The following is a 13041-nucleotide window of genomic DNA, read 5'->3' as shown; positions in this document are numbered from 1 at the left end:
TTTTGCACCCATAACTCTGCCCTGTCATCCACCTTCCTTAAACACAACTATGTGTACTATGACACATTACAACTTTCCATTGAGAAAGTGAAAAACTGAAGTAATCCTTAAATTCATGTAATGACAAATGGTTGCTTTGCCTAGCCTTGCTGTCACTAGCAGAAAGGGATATTTCGAATTGAAAACCAAAAGCTAGAGGAGAAAACATTAGAAAAGCTTACAGGCACCATCAGATCGATATCCATTACCTATTGATGCTGACGGGGAGGCAAACTGAATCCTTACATGGAGATCGGCAGTGATTGTACTGTGACCTGAAAGCAATACTTATTTTTTTTGCTTTTTAGGGAAACGTTTCATTGTCTACCTCAAAATGTCAGGGACAGCATGGCTGTGCTGGTCTTGGTGGATTCCCTAAATAAACAACAAAAATAAAATCCATCGACAATGTGAAACGAGTTAAATCAAACCTGCACTGGATTAAGCATCATTCATGTTGGCAAGGTTTATTTTATTTGACCTTTTATTTAACTAGGCAAGTCAGTTAAGAACAAATTCTTATTTTCAATGACGGCCTACTGGGGAATAGTGGGTTAACTGCCTTGTTCAGGGGCAGAACGACCTTGTCGTGGGGATTCGATCGTGCAACCTTTCGGTTACTAGTCCAACACTAACCACTAGGCTACCTGCCGCCCCAGGGAGGAGGGTCACATAACTATAAATCCTCCTCCCTGACTAAGCCATTCTCGACCAGCTATTTGAATAAGAGGAGATAGGCTAAGCATTGTGATTTCTGAATAAGGCTAAGCATTGTGATTTCTGAATAAGGCCTAAGTGATTACTTCCAATGCCCAAAAGGTGTATGTGTGTGTCAGTCTTTACCTAGATTTATTTCCAAGAGGGTCGTAAACACAAAGCTCCATCATTGATTGAAACCCAAACTCTTAAGGAGATGTCCATCAAGCCTGTACAATTTGTCTAACCATTGAGGCCATTAAAAAAACATAGGCAACAACAACGTCCACTGAGATTGCAACGTCGAGACATGTTGAAACTCTGTACTCCCTCCTCCCTAAAGAGTTGGATCTCAACTGGTACCAAAAAGAACCACAATGGAAGGAAAGTGCTAACATCTGACTTAAGAGCTACAGGGAATTCCTTTACTACATTAATCACTGCATGGAGTGCTACAACAGCCGCTCCTTCCCCAGTTCCCAGCCCCCCTATCCTCCCTCTAAAAAAAGCTTGTGAATTCATTAGGTAAACAAAAGGTGAGGTGAGGTGAGCGAACAGGATACATAGGGGAGCAAATCAGGGCTCTGACACTCACCTTGGGCCAACATGCTGAACTCCAAGAAGAGGGCAATGTGGTAGAGCTCCATTGCCTCCTCAGCACGACTGGCAACCCCCCTGCCTCCGGCCACCAGGGCCTGCACCTCCCCCAGACTCCCCGCTGAGGGGCTTCCCCTCAGCACCAGTGCTAGCTCCACAGCGTCCGTGTACATGCAGTGCAAGATGACACGGGCATATTTCTTAGGGATGATGGACTCATCCAGGATGATGCGTGTGGGCGTCTGCAGAGCGCGCTCTGTGATCTCCTCGCCGGTGCGGATGCGCCGCTGCAGGAGGTTCCGGAAGAAAGGAGAACGGGCCGAGAGGACCGCTTTGTGGGCGCGCAGCTCTTCGTCCGCGGGTCCTTGGATGACCGGTCCTCCTCCTACACCTCCTCCCCCAGCTGCTACCCCAACAGCTGGCCCGGCACTGAAGACCTCCACCAGCTCCGAGTCAGATGAAAAGCTGAGCAGTGAGTCGTAGAAGCACATGTGCTCGCAAAGGCCATGCATGTCCTCCTCCAGTGAGCTGGGTGTGCCAAACTCTTCGCTCAGGCGCACCAGCACGTCCATGTTCCGCAGCCGCGCATCCACCTCTGGGCCCAGCTCGCCCGTGTACAGGTAGTGCAGCAGTGCCGAGAACATGGCCGCGTCCATGCCCGCTGTGCCCACGTCCAGGAGCACCTCAGCACCGTAGCCTGGCGACGACGACAGCAGCGTCTTGAAGAAGGGGCAGCGGGCAGCCAGCACAGCACGGTGCGCAGGGAAGCAGGCATCCTGGAAGATGAGGTCCACGTCCGTGCAGTACTTGTGCTGGTAGAGGGCGGCCAGGTCGCGCTGCAGGCTCCGGGCAACAGCCCGCGCCAGTCCCGCCTGCAGGTTCAGCTCCTTGAGAGCTGCTGTGCCCTCGTATTCCTCAACCAGGGCGTTTGCGTCACGCACATCCCAACATGAGAGGAGCTCCCGCATCTGTCGCACGTGGTCGGCCGAGCGGCTGGACTTGCGGCGCTTGATGAATCTCCTCCTGAGAGTGGCTAGGCCCGAGCTCTTCTTCTTCTTGTCCTGGGGCTTCTCGGGGCCGGACTCCAGGCTGTAGAGCTTCCCCTCTCCTCCATAGCCCTGGGAGCCATAAGAGGATGTCCCTGAAAGGAGACAGTAACATACAGAATCGGTGGGTGAGCAACAGAGTAGTAGTTTACGAATTAGATTTAATAATAATACATAAATAATGATGAGCCAACTTATAATTCATGTTATATATATCTGGTTTTAGGGCAAATCCCTGACTGAGATAAGATATCAACCTTTTAACTCAGGGTTTTTTTAAGATAAAAAAAAAAGAATCATAAAAGTTTCCAACCAAAAAAATGGAGAAGCCCTCTTGGCCGCAGAGACAAATTTTGCCCCGTTAAAGCAAATTTCCTGCTATTCTACACATTTTGCCATGGTTTATGTCGTGTTCCAGCTGAGTGACTCAAACATTAAAACAAAATCAATGGGGGCCCCATGCAATGACAAAAAAAACTGCTGAATTTTAATTGGTGATTGTTAGTTCTGAGAAGACAATCTTATTAACAATTAAAGAGGAAGTTTACCTAAAAACCAAAATGTCCCAAGTGATTACATGTTTTGAAACTGTACAGAATAAAAATAAAAATGTAACATGCAAAGGTGTTTCATGAGCTGAAATAAAAGAACCCAGAAATGTTTCATTTACATAAAAAGCATATTTAACTGAAATTGTGGACAAATTTGTTTACATCCCTGTTAGTGAGCATGTCTCCTTTGCCACAGATGCACCTTGTGCTGGGGACAATAAAAAGGCCACTAAAATGTGCAGTGTTTCCACAACAATGCCACAGATGTCTCAAATTTTGACGGAGCGTGCAATTGGCATGCTGTCTGCAGGAATATCCTACAGAGCTGTTGCCAGATAATTTAATATTAATTTCTATACCATAAACCGCCTCCACATTGTTTTAAAGAATTTGGCAATATGTCCAACCGGCCTCACAACCATGCCAGCCCAGGACCTCCACATCCGGCATCTGGGTGCTGAGGAGGACTTATGTCGGTAATAAAGCCCTTTTGTGGGGAAAACTCATTCTGATTGGCTGGGCCTGGCTCCCCAGGGGGTGGGCCTATACCCTCCAAAGAGCACCCATGGCTGCGCCTCTGCCCAGTCATGTGAAATCCATAAATTAGGGCCTAATTTATTTATTTCAATTGACTGATTTCCTTCTATGAAGGGTAACTCTTTGAATTTGTTGCATGTTCCGTTTATATTTTTGTTCAGTATAATTAGGTGGAATTTGTCTTCTCCCCCTCTCTCTCCCTGCAGTCTAGAACTGGAAAGCCACAAAAACGGGTCACGTAACTCTTTGTGCACTGGTAGCTTTGCTCCATTGTCAGTCAAAGAGCGATTAAGAAATATGCAAATTGTGGATGAATCCAATTTGAATTTTTATCAAAAGTACTATTGGTTTTGAGCCAGGAAATGTGTACTTTTCCACCTAAAATGATTGCAATTATTTCTATATCATTATTTCATGTGGCTGACTGCAACAGTGGAGATGGGTAACAACTCTGCATGTGTGCTCTCATGGGGCAACTCTGACGTATATGGCCTTACTTGGAACTTGACGTCACAGATGTGAGTTTTATAGGAGGAGGTATCTGGCTGCACTTTATATAAGATATCTAGGGAAGGCACAAAATGTCAATGTTTTCCATTGAAAGACAGACAGATGCAGAAGGAAACACTCCTACAGATAATTTTGCCAATCTATGTGTGTGTAGTAAGCACTTCATCGATGACTGTGAAAGAGCCTAAGTTCAAAAATGTATAAAATTGATTGTTTTTCCTCGCCCATCAACACACAATACCCTATAATGACAAAATTAAATAATGTCTTTTTTGCAAAAATTATTAAAAATGAAATACAGAAATCTAATTTCTATAAGTATTCACACCCGAGTCAATACATTGTGGAAGCACTTTCGGCAGCAATTACAGCTGTGAGTCTTTCTGAGTGAGTCTCTAAGAGCTTTCCACACCTGGATTGTGCAACATTTGCCATTATTCTTTTCAAAATTCTTCAATCCTGGTCAAATTGGTTGTTGATCATTGCTAGACTATTTTCAGGTCTTGAAATAGATTTTCATGTAGATTTAAGTCAAAACTGTAACTTGGCCATTCAGGAACATTCACTGTCTTAAGTAAGTAAGTAACTCCAGTGTAGATTTGGCATTAAGTAAATATTCCCATGGACTGGATCTGGTGAGGCGCTTTTGAGAAAGGGCAAAGCGAGTTTGCGGAGGCAAGTAGTCTAATCATTGCAGTTCGAGTTGATCTTATTGTGTTGTAGCCTAGACGCTCTACCAGTTAGCATATGTTGAGGAGATGGACAGTAATAGTCACCTTACATTGTAGAATAGACAGAATAAAAATGAAATATGTTGGTGCATTTTAACTACTTAGGATCGGGTCTACTTGCTTTTTTTCATCGTCATCAATATCTGATCTGTTGGCAAGCCATTTGCATGACAACATTTCATGCCTTTAACAACTGTATAGCCTTGCGTGACATACATGACCCCAGAAACAACTTGGGATATGTCTATTTGGTTGCATGTATTCTGGTCTACTGTGTATTCGTAACCCCCACTTCCCGCTATCGATAGTGGCCATGAATATCCTAAAAATATAATTACTTTTAGTCCCATGGTCAATTTTTTATTGCAGATAATAAACAAAATCGGCAGACCTCCAGTAGTACTCTTCATCACTTGCGTATATTTCATTGTCAGACATGTTTGTAGGTTGTTGTCAACAGAGCAGAGTTAGCAGTGCACAAAGACATCACATGACCCATTTTTGCAGCTTTCCAGTTCTAGACTGCAGGGAAAGATGGGGAGAAGGCAAACTCCACCTAACAAGTTTCAATGTATGGAATCACCTAGAGAATTTAGGATTTTAGGTCAACTTCTCCTTTAAGTACCTTATTGTGATTGTTTTACATTAAAATGGTGCTAATCACCTGTAAGCTCAGTGTCCAATTACTGCAAATTCTTAAAAGGCTTTCATCTTATGGCAATGCCAAACATGACATTTTATTCATTTGAAATACCTAGAAATTAACATTACTTGAAACACTTTGTGGCAGCCACTATGAAAGGAAGGAATGGTCCCCCAGCCATTGCTCGAAATTAAGGTCGGCCTCAAAAAAAGATATGTCTGGGATGGTTAAAAACAGACTGGGACAGTTCTGGGACAATAGATGCAAAATGAATACAACCACTGTACATCAAATATTAGGCTGATGCAACAGATCAGAACTTTTCTAAGTGCAGCAATGCACACACAGCAGTAAGCTATGCACAAATGTTCCAAAATGCAATTAGCAGGGGGGAAAAAAAACATTCTCAAAAGCACACTGCACATACCAGATTCATGTGAAAGAGATGAAAACAATTGATTAGAAATGTATAAATGGGGAGATGTAAAGATGCAACAACTAGCATGGGTTGCTAATATGACTAGGATTGTGCATTTGGCTGCTGGACAATTTAAGAAAGTTTAATTGAAAATCAATAGAACACAAGATAAATGCTGGTTTCAATGGCATATGAGGAAGTGTTCATAAAATAATTTCCTCAACATTTCTATGGTCGGATTTTGTCTGGGCTACTTTCAAACAAGACATGCCTCGTAAAATGTCATAAAACATCTAGGTTTAAAAATGCGGACTGCCTCCGCTCAGATTGCAAGGTGGGTGATGTGGGTGCGGAAAAAATGTCTTCATAATAAATGCGCGAACTCTCCCAAACTGTTTTGGCTAGGAAGCATTTGGAAGCCTTTAATGTGTAACCCAAACTGTTCGGACGCTACAGACAGAAATGGGCAGATCTGCAGTACCGACTTCAGACAAGTCCTGTGACACTTGTTAGGGGTAGTAGCGCAAAATGGAGAACACCACCGTGTTCGTGAGAGTCTCATCTTTCTATCGAGTCACCTTTCTGACATAATATTTTATAGGCCAAACCGTTCGGGCGCTACAGACGATTTCGTGAGAAGACACATTTTTGGGATATCTCATGGTCTGACAAAAACCGCTGTAGCTCTGCCACTGCAGATGCGGAAGGGCGATATTGGCGGATGCGGTGGATTGAGACGCATCCAATAAATAAAAAGATATCTCTATCTTAGACGGATTTTGATGGGGATTTTTTTATTATAATAAGAATTCCACGGGGCAAAGGAAATCGACTCTAGGGGGGTTTTGAAAAACGAGATTAATGCCTTGGCTTTGCCTTTTAGTAGACTTCTCTCAACCGAAAGACTGTTGATCTTTGATTGTTTTACCAAACAAACTAGAAAACATAGGCTACTACGCAACTATTGATTTTTTATAAAAGTAGGCAACAGACATTAGTACCCCCATTCAGTCACCTATTGTGAAGCATCATTTTTGTTCTGCTGTGAATATTCAGAGTGACCTTAGTTGTTTTAAAGCCAATAGGCTACATTTTCACATTTAGTTTAGAAGTGGGTTGCATTGGATTCCTTTGACTCCAGCATGAGGGTATAAGTGACAAATACAATAGAAGCACTCACCTATAAACGTCTGCTGGCTCTGTGAGTTGCTACCAAATCGGGGTGAGCACGAATGGGGATAGCTGGAGGCATTGACACCCATCCTCTCCTTCTTCCACTTCCTCTTCACATGGACCGCTGGGGCCACCCTTGCAGTCTCATTCTGCCAGAGCGAAAGTGCCTCCACTCAGAGCCTGGACAGACTCAGAGCTTGGACTTCATGAAGTCTAGCTTTACCAGCCATCCCTGAGAGACACGGTAAAGAGGGGACAGTTTGTTAGTTAGGGCTATCACATTGTCCACAAATCTAAATCAACAAAGGAGCTGTACTCACTAATTTGCTCAGATACATTTTCAACCTCAAAATATTTCATTTTTATGGAAATACTGGAAAAACCCTTACTAGAGTGACTAGAGCTTGTCAGTCCCCAGAATTCCAAACCAAAACTTGTCTGCTGCTGTTTGCTTGGCAAGTAGCCTAAGAGTTAAAGCCTTTTAGGGGGGAGGGGGGGGGGGGTAAGTATTGCAATATAAAACCATTTTAAGCTCTTTTTCCCAAAGAGGCTATTGCTACATCCTGATATTTATGTTTCATTTTACAGTCCAATCTAGCACTGCCAGAAACTGCCCAGGGGGTAGCCTGGCTTCAGCAGCTTTGGGAGACATCAGGGCTAAACTTCCCTCTTGCTACGTTAACAGGCAGTGAGAGGCATTTCTCTCTGGAAATTTCAACCAGATAAAACTTCTAAGCATATGGCTGGTGGACCACTCTGCAAAATGCTGGCATAGGCTACTCCATCTCCTTCACCCCGAAGTGAATTGTTTTCATTTGTGAAATTCCCTGGAGGGGAGATATAGATGGAGTTCTTGGGTTACCACCACTTGGGTTAGCGCCGCACTTTGTCATCACCGAGCAGGAATGGAAGCAGATGGAGAACACAATTTCATGGCTGAGACAAAATGCGAGGGTACCCTTCATGTATGCTTTGACTGATATGTGGCTTGTGTCTGGAATGCATTTTTCATTTAAAAAACTTAAGCCTAAGGCATGGTTTTCAAAACACCACTGTTGACAGTCAGAACTAACCTCTCCACAAGGTAGGGAAAATGCCATGTGATTGTCAGGCTAATTCCTAAAGCATTATACTAAGGCTACTTTTTCACAAATCAATTCCTAAAGTAAAGGGATTTCAGTCACATACCCTATGTTACCCACTTTTCTTCCACATTCATCTAATAGCCTAACTGCGGAGAGTTTGAATGCCCTTTTAGAAATACCTATTCAATAGTATGCATTGCAAATAGACTAGATATCAAATTAAATACAGGCAGTATTTATTCTATACAATGTTCATGTATTTCAGTAAAGGAAGAAAATAAAAACATTCCAGCTGCTGATGGTCATTTGTTAAAACATTCTCTTTTCTGACTAACAGTGAAAATATTCAGAGAGAACCCTTGTCATTAAGTCATTGGGTTGGATTTGACATAAGTAGGCAACTTTCTAGACAATGAACTCTCCGAATTTGACAGTGTGGTTTTGAAGCAAGTTGCGATTACTTTAAAACTTTCACAATAATATCAAATAATGACTGCATGCGAAAGGCATAGACTGCACAAATTGCTGAGAGAAATTCTGTCTGGGACAAGGACTATCAATTTGAGTGACATAAGTAGAGAAGGAATAAATTAATAGGCTAGTTCTCTGACTGGTGTGGTGCGCCAAAACAGAAGCTGACAGGTTATGTAAGTGATGCAATGAGGGTGGGAGGCAGAACATTCCATTGGCTATGAGCATCAAGAGCCCTTGCCCTGCCATTGTGATGACCATACTGGCTGGCAAAAGGGACACAATAGAAAATGTTTCCTCATACAAGACAACAACTATGATTCAGAAAATGAGGAAAAAAGGGAGCAAAGTGGCTGTAGTTGAGGGGTCACAGCAGGAATGAGGAAACTAGAAGGGTAGCTACAAAGATATCGCTATTCTCAGCCCAGTGCTTTCTTGATGCCTCCCCCATTTTACCTCTGTTTTTGCAGGGGCAAAATCCATTTTTCTTTTTCAAAATAATTGCAAAGCAGAGGTAATGAAATTGTGTCATTCTGAACTTTATCCGCGATATCACAAGTAACTGCCAATATAAAGGAAACTCTTGAGTAAATGAGGGATACAAAGAATATTGAAAGCACGGGGTGCTTCCACACAGGAAGTTCCAGACACTTGTAGAATCTATGGACAGGTGCATTGAAACTGTTCTGGCGGCTCAGCGCCCTATAAGACACTTCATATGTTGGTGTTTCCATTATTATGGAGTTACCTGTAAAAGCAGGCTACACAGATAATGTACATTTAAAGACCCACATCACTATACTGAGAGCTGTGTTGTTTCTAAAAGGATGTATTTGCATGTTTTTGGAGCCTTTGTTCATGATTTTTCAGGGCCCCCATACTACAAAACAAGGATGAGGAAGTGATTTGCTGTAATTTTCTCAAAAACAAGTTCAATCACAAAAACGATTTGGACCAGTTGCAAAATGGACCTGGGGCTTTCACACCCGGACCCGATATGCATAATTAATTTTTAATATAGAGACCCATTCCGAACAGACCCAAAGACATCCAGACATGGTCCGATCCGAGTGAGGGAAGCAGCATAAAAGTCATTTAAGCTACTTTACTAAGCGCAGCTGATAAAGCACGTGTGGAAGGGTGGTGCCGCTCTAACAGGTGGGGGAAGGGCCATACTTTGAGCGAGTGACATGGGAAGCAGGGAGGAGGGCGTGAGGGACAGCAACCAAACAAGTCGTCTCGTGCCTAAGTAGACTTATAGCTGCCATAACAAGTTTATTTATCATCATATATGATTACATAGTACCAGTCTTGGACTTCATCAAACCGGGAGAAGCTAGTTAAGCTAGCTAACGATAGCTAGGCTAACTGAGGCTGCAGTGCCTGTGCTTACTCATTTTCCAGTTACAAATAATAACTCAATTCAGAATATTAAGTCGCAGCTTGCCTACCTGTTGGCTCTTGGTTTTAGTGGCCTGTCCTTCAGCTAAAATTACATATACCCGAGACCCTTGACAAATCAGATCTGACCCAGACTATTTAGAATTCTGGATCGGCTCGGGTCCTGGATCAGGTCCAGGTGGATCCGTGATGACCAATAGTCTTAGAAAACTTCTACTTCAAGTTCTTTGTCCTACAACTTGCATTTTAAACTGTGGGGACATCCGGGTACGTGGCACCAGATCTTACCCATCCAAGAACACTGTGGCATTGCATTTCTTTCAGGGTGCATTTGAGGGAATTTGATATGAATAACTTATTGCCTAATTTGACTGGGAAAACAGCCCCATAGTCCTTTTCTTTCTCCCAACCTCTTTTTTTCCCCTCCCTCACTCTCACAATGATGAACATAGAATCGTCCAAATTACTGGTTCAACAAACAATTTGCAGGGCTGCCAGTTTTACCCAGTCACAGAGCGCAGGCTCATTTTCCTTAGTCTTTGCTAAGGACGAAAAACAGGAACATTCTTTCTCCTCACTTCTTCGTGGGTGAGGAACATACATTTATTTTAAAAATATGCACAACTATGATAAAATATCTCGAGGCAAGGACTGAACCCATGGCCAGAGGATTATACTAGGTTGATAAACCTTTCCAATGTGTGTACATGTATTTTAATGAAGAAGCAAGAGAAAAATCTCTTACACCACAGCATGTTGAAGGTATGACAGACAAGTTCCCCGTTACCTATTAGCGCTCCAACATAAAGAGATCTTCTCCATCCCCTATGGTCCTCACTGTTGGGGACCCCATCCATTGTTTGACTCAGAGCAAAGAGTCTAGTGAAGTCTAGTTAATACCGGGCTGTAAAATAAGGCAGACGATCTGAAATTTTTCTGGATATTTAAGTACACTGCACTCAAATATCAGGTGCTTCCTGAAGCTTTTGCTCATGTGTGGATCACATTCTGAGCATGTGTATATTCATGTGTATACTTTACGCGCAGAGAGCAGGCTACAAATGGTGCCCATTTAATTAAGTTAGATCAAAGATTAATCAGTGTCTGCAAGATCACATAATGATCACAGTATTCTACATAACAGAGCCGTATATAATAGCATTCAATAGTGCATGATAATTCTTCAAGTATTAACAGTGAAACATCCATGCAACACCATTCTGCATAGTAGGCCAACCATTTGATCTCTAGCTAACGTCCACTGATTAGCTGCACTGGAGAAACTATTACACTCAACTGAACGACTTGATTAGTTTAGTGTTAGCTAGCTACATAGCTGTCTTTGCTGTCTTCGTATCATCGTATCCAAGATAATTGTGTTGTTTAGGTTTAGAGTGTGTAGTCTTAGAGTGATTATCTTAATTTACCGAGGTTAGCTAGCCAGCTATTTGTCGTCCTTAAAGTAGGAGACTCTGCTAGCTAGCCAACGCTAGCCAACGTCTTCTGTATAGAACTCAACTACCCGGTCGCATTCACAGGTAGTATCACATTTTCACTTCATTTCATTACAGTACAACGGTTTGATTTGTTTGATCGTAGCTAGCTACTTAGCTAGCTACATAGCCGTCTTTGTATCAAAGATAATTGTGTAGTCTAGAGCGATTTTCTAGGTTCGCTAGCCATCTATTGTCGTTCTTTTAACGCAACGTAACGTAAACAACACTGCTAGCTAGCTTGCTAGCCCCCGAATAGCAACACTGCAGAAACTATTACACTCAACGGAACGACTTGATTAGTGTAGTGTCAACAACCCACCCACTGCCAGCTGGCCTACTTCAGCAGTACTGTATCATTTTAATCATTTTAGTCAATAAGATTCTTGCTACGTAGCTTAACTTTCTGAATATTCGAGACGTGTAGTCCACTTGTCATTCCAATCTCCTTTGCATTAGCGTAGCCTCTTCTGTAGCCTGTCAACTATGTGTCTGTTTATCCCTGTTCTCTCCTCTCTGCACAGACCATACAAACGCTCCTCACCGCGTGGCCGCGGCCACCCTACTCTGGTGGTCCCAGCGCGCACGACCCACGTGGAGTTCCAGGTCTCCGGTAGCCTCTGGAACTGCCAATCTGCGGTCAACAAGGCAGAGTTCATCTCAGCCTATGCCTCCCTCCAGTCCCTCGACTTCTTGGCACTGACGGAAACATGGATCACCACAGACAACACTGCTACTCCTACTGCTCTCTCTTCGTCCGCCCACGTGTTCTCGCACACCCCGAGAGCGTCTGGTCAGCGGGGTGGTGGCACCGGGATCCTCATCTCTCCCAAGTGGTCATTCTCTCTTTCTCCCTTACCCATCTGTCTATCGCCTCCTTTGAATTCCATGCTGTCACAGTTACTAGCCCTTTCAAGCTTAACATCCTTATCATTTATCGCCCTCCAGGTTCCCTCGGAGAGTTCATCAATGAGCTTGATGCCTTGATAAGCTCCTTTCCTGAGGACGGCTCACCTCTCACAGTTCTGGGCGACTTTAACCTCCCCACGTCTACCTTTGACACTTTCCTCTCTGCCTCCTTCTTTCCACTCCTCTCCTCTTTTGACCTCACCCTCTCACCTTCCCCCTACTCACAAGGCAGGCAATACGCTCGACCTCATCTTTACTAGATGCTGTTCTTCCACTAACCTCATTGCAACTCCCCTCCAAGTCTCCGACCACTGCCTTGTATCCTTTTCCCTCTCGCTCTCATCCAACACCTCCCACACTGCCCCTACTCGGATGGTATCGCGCCGTCCCAACCTTCGCTCTCTCTCCCCCCGCTACTCTCTCCTCTTCCATCCTATCATCTCTTCCCTCCGCTCAAACCTTCTCCAACCTATCTCCTGATTCTGCCTCCTCAACCCTCCTCTCCTCCCTCTCTGCATCCCTTGACTCTCTATGTCCCCTATCCTCCAGGCCGGCTCGGTCCTCCCCTCCCGCTCCGTGGCTCGATGACTCATTGCGAGCTCACAGAACAGGGCTCCGGGCAGCCGAGCGGAAATGGAGGAAAACTCGCCTCCCTGCGGACCTGGCATCCTTTCACTCCCTCCTCTCTACATTTTCCTCCTCTGTCTCTGCTGCTAAAGCCACTTTCTACCACGCTAAATT

General features: G+C 43.8%; 1 protein-coding gene across 1 annotated transcript in view; it reads right to left on the bottom strand.

The window, feature by feature from the left end:
- btbd7 (BTB (POZ) domain containing 7) overlaps positions 1–13041 on the bottom strand; it is a 134611-nt gene that overhangs the window by 48573 nt on the left and 72997 nt on the right. The window contains exons 2-3 of the mRNA XM_046291822.1: positions 6949–7173; positions 1331–2473 (exon numbers count right to left, since the gene is read on the bottom strand). Of these exons, the coding sequence (XP_046147778.1) occupies positions 1331–2473; positions 6949–7030 (1225 nt within the window). The 5' untranslated portion in view covers positions 7031–7173. The remainder of the gene's footprint in view (positions 1–1330; positions 2474–6948; positions 7174–13041) is intronic.

This window comes from Oncorhynchus gorbuscha, linkage group LG12 (genome assembly GCF_021184085.1).
Source record: "Oncorhynchus gorbuscha isolate QuinsamMale2020 ecotype Even-year linkage group LG12, OgorEven_v1.0, whole genome shotgun sequence".
In the NCBI taxonomy this organism is placed as follows: Eukaryota; Metazoa; Chordata; class Actinopteri; order Salmoniformes; family Salmonidae; genus Oncorhynchus; species Oncorhynchus gorbuscha.
Note: the sequence above shows the minus strand (reverse complement) of the source record. Positions and strands in the feature narration are given on the sequence as shown.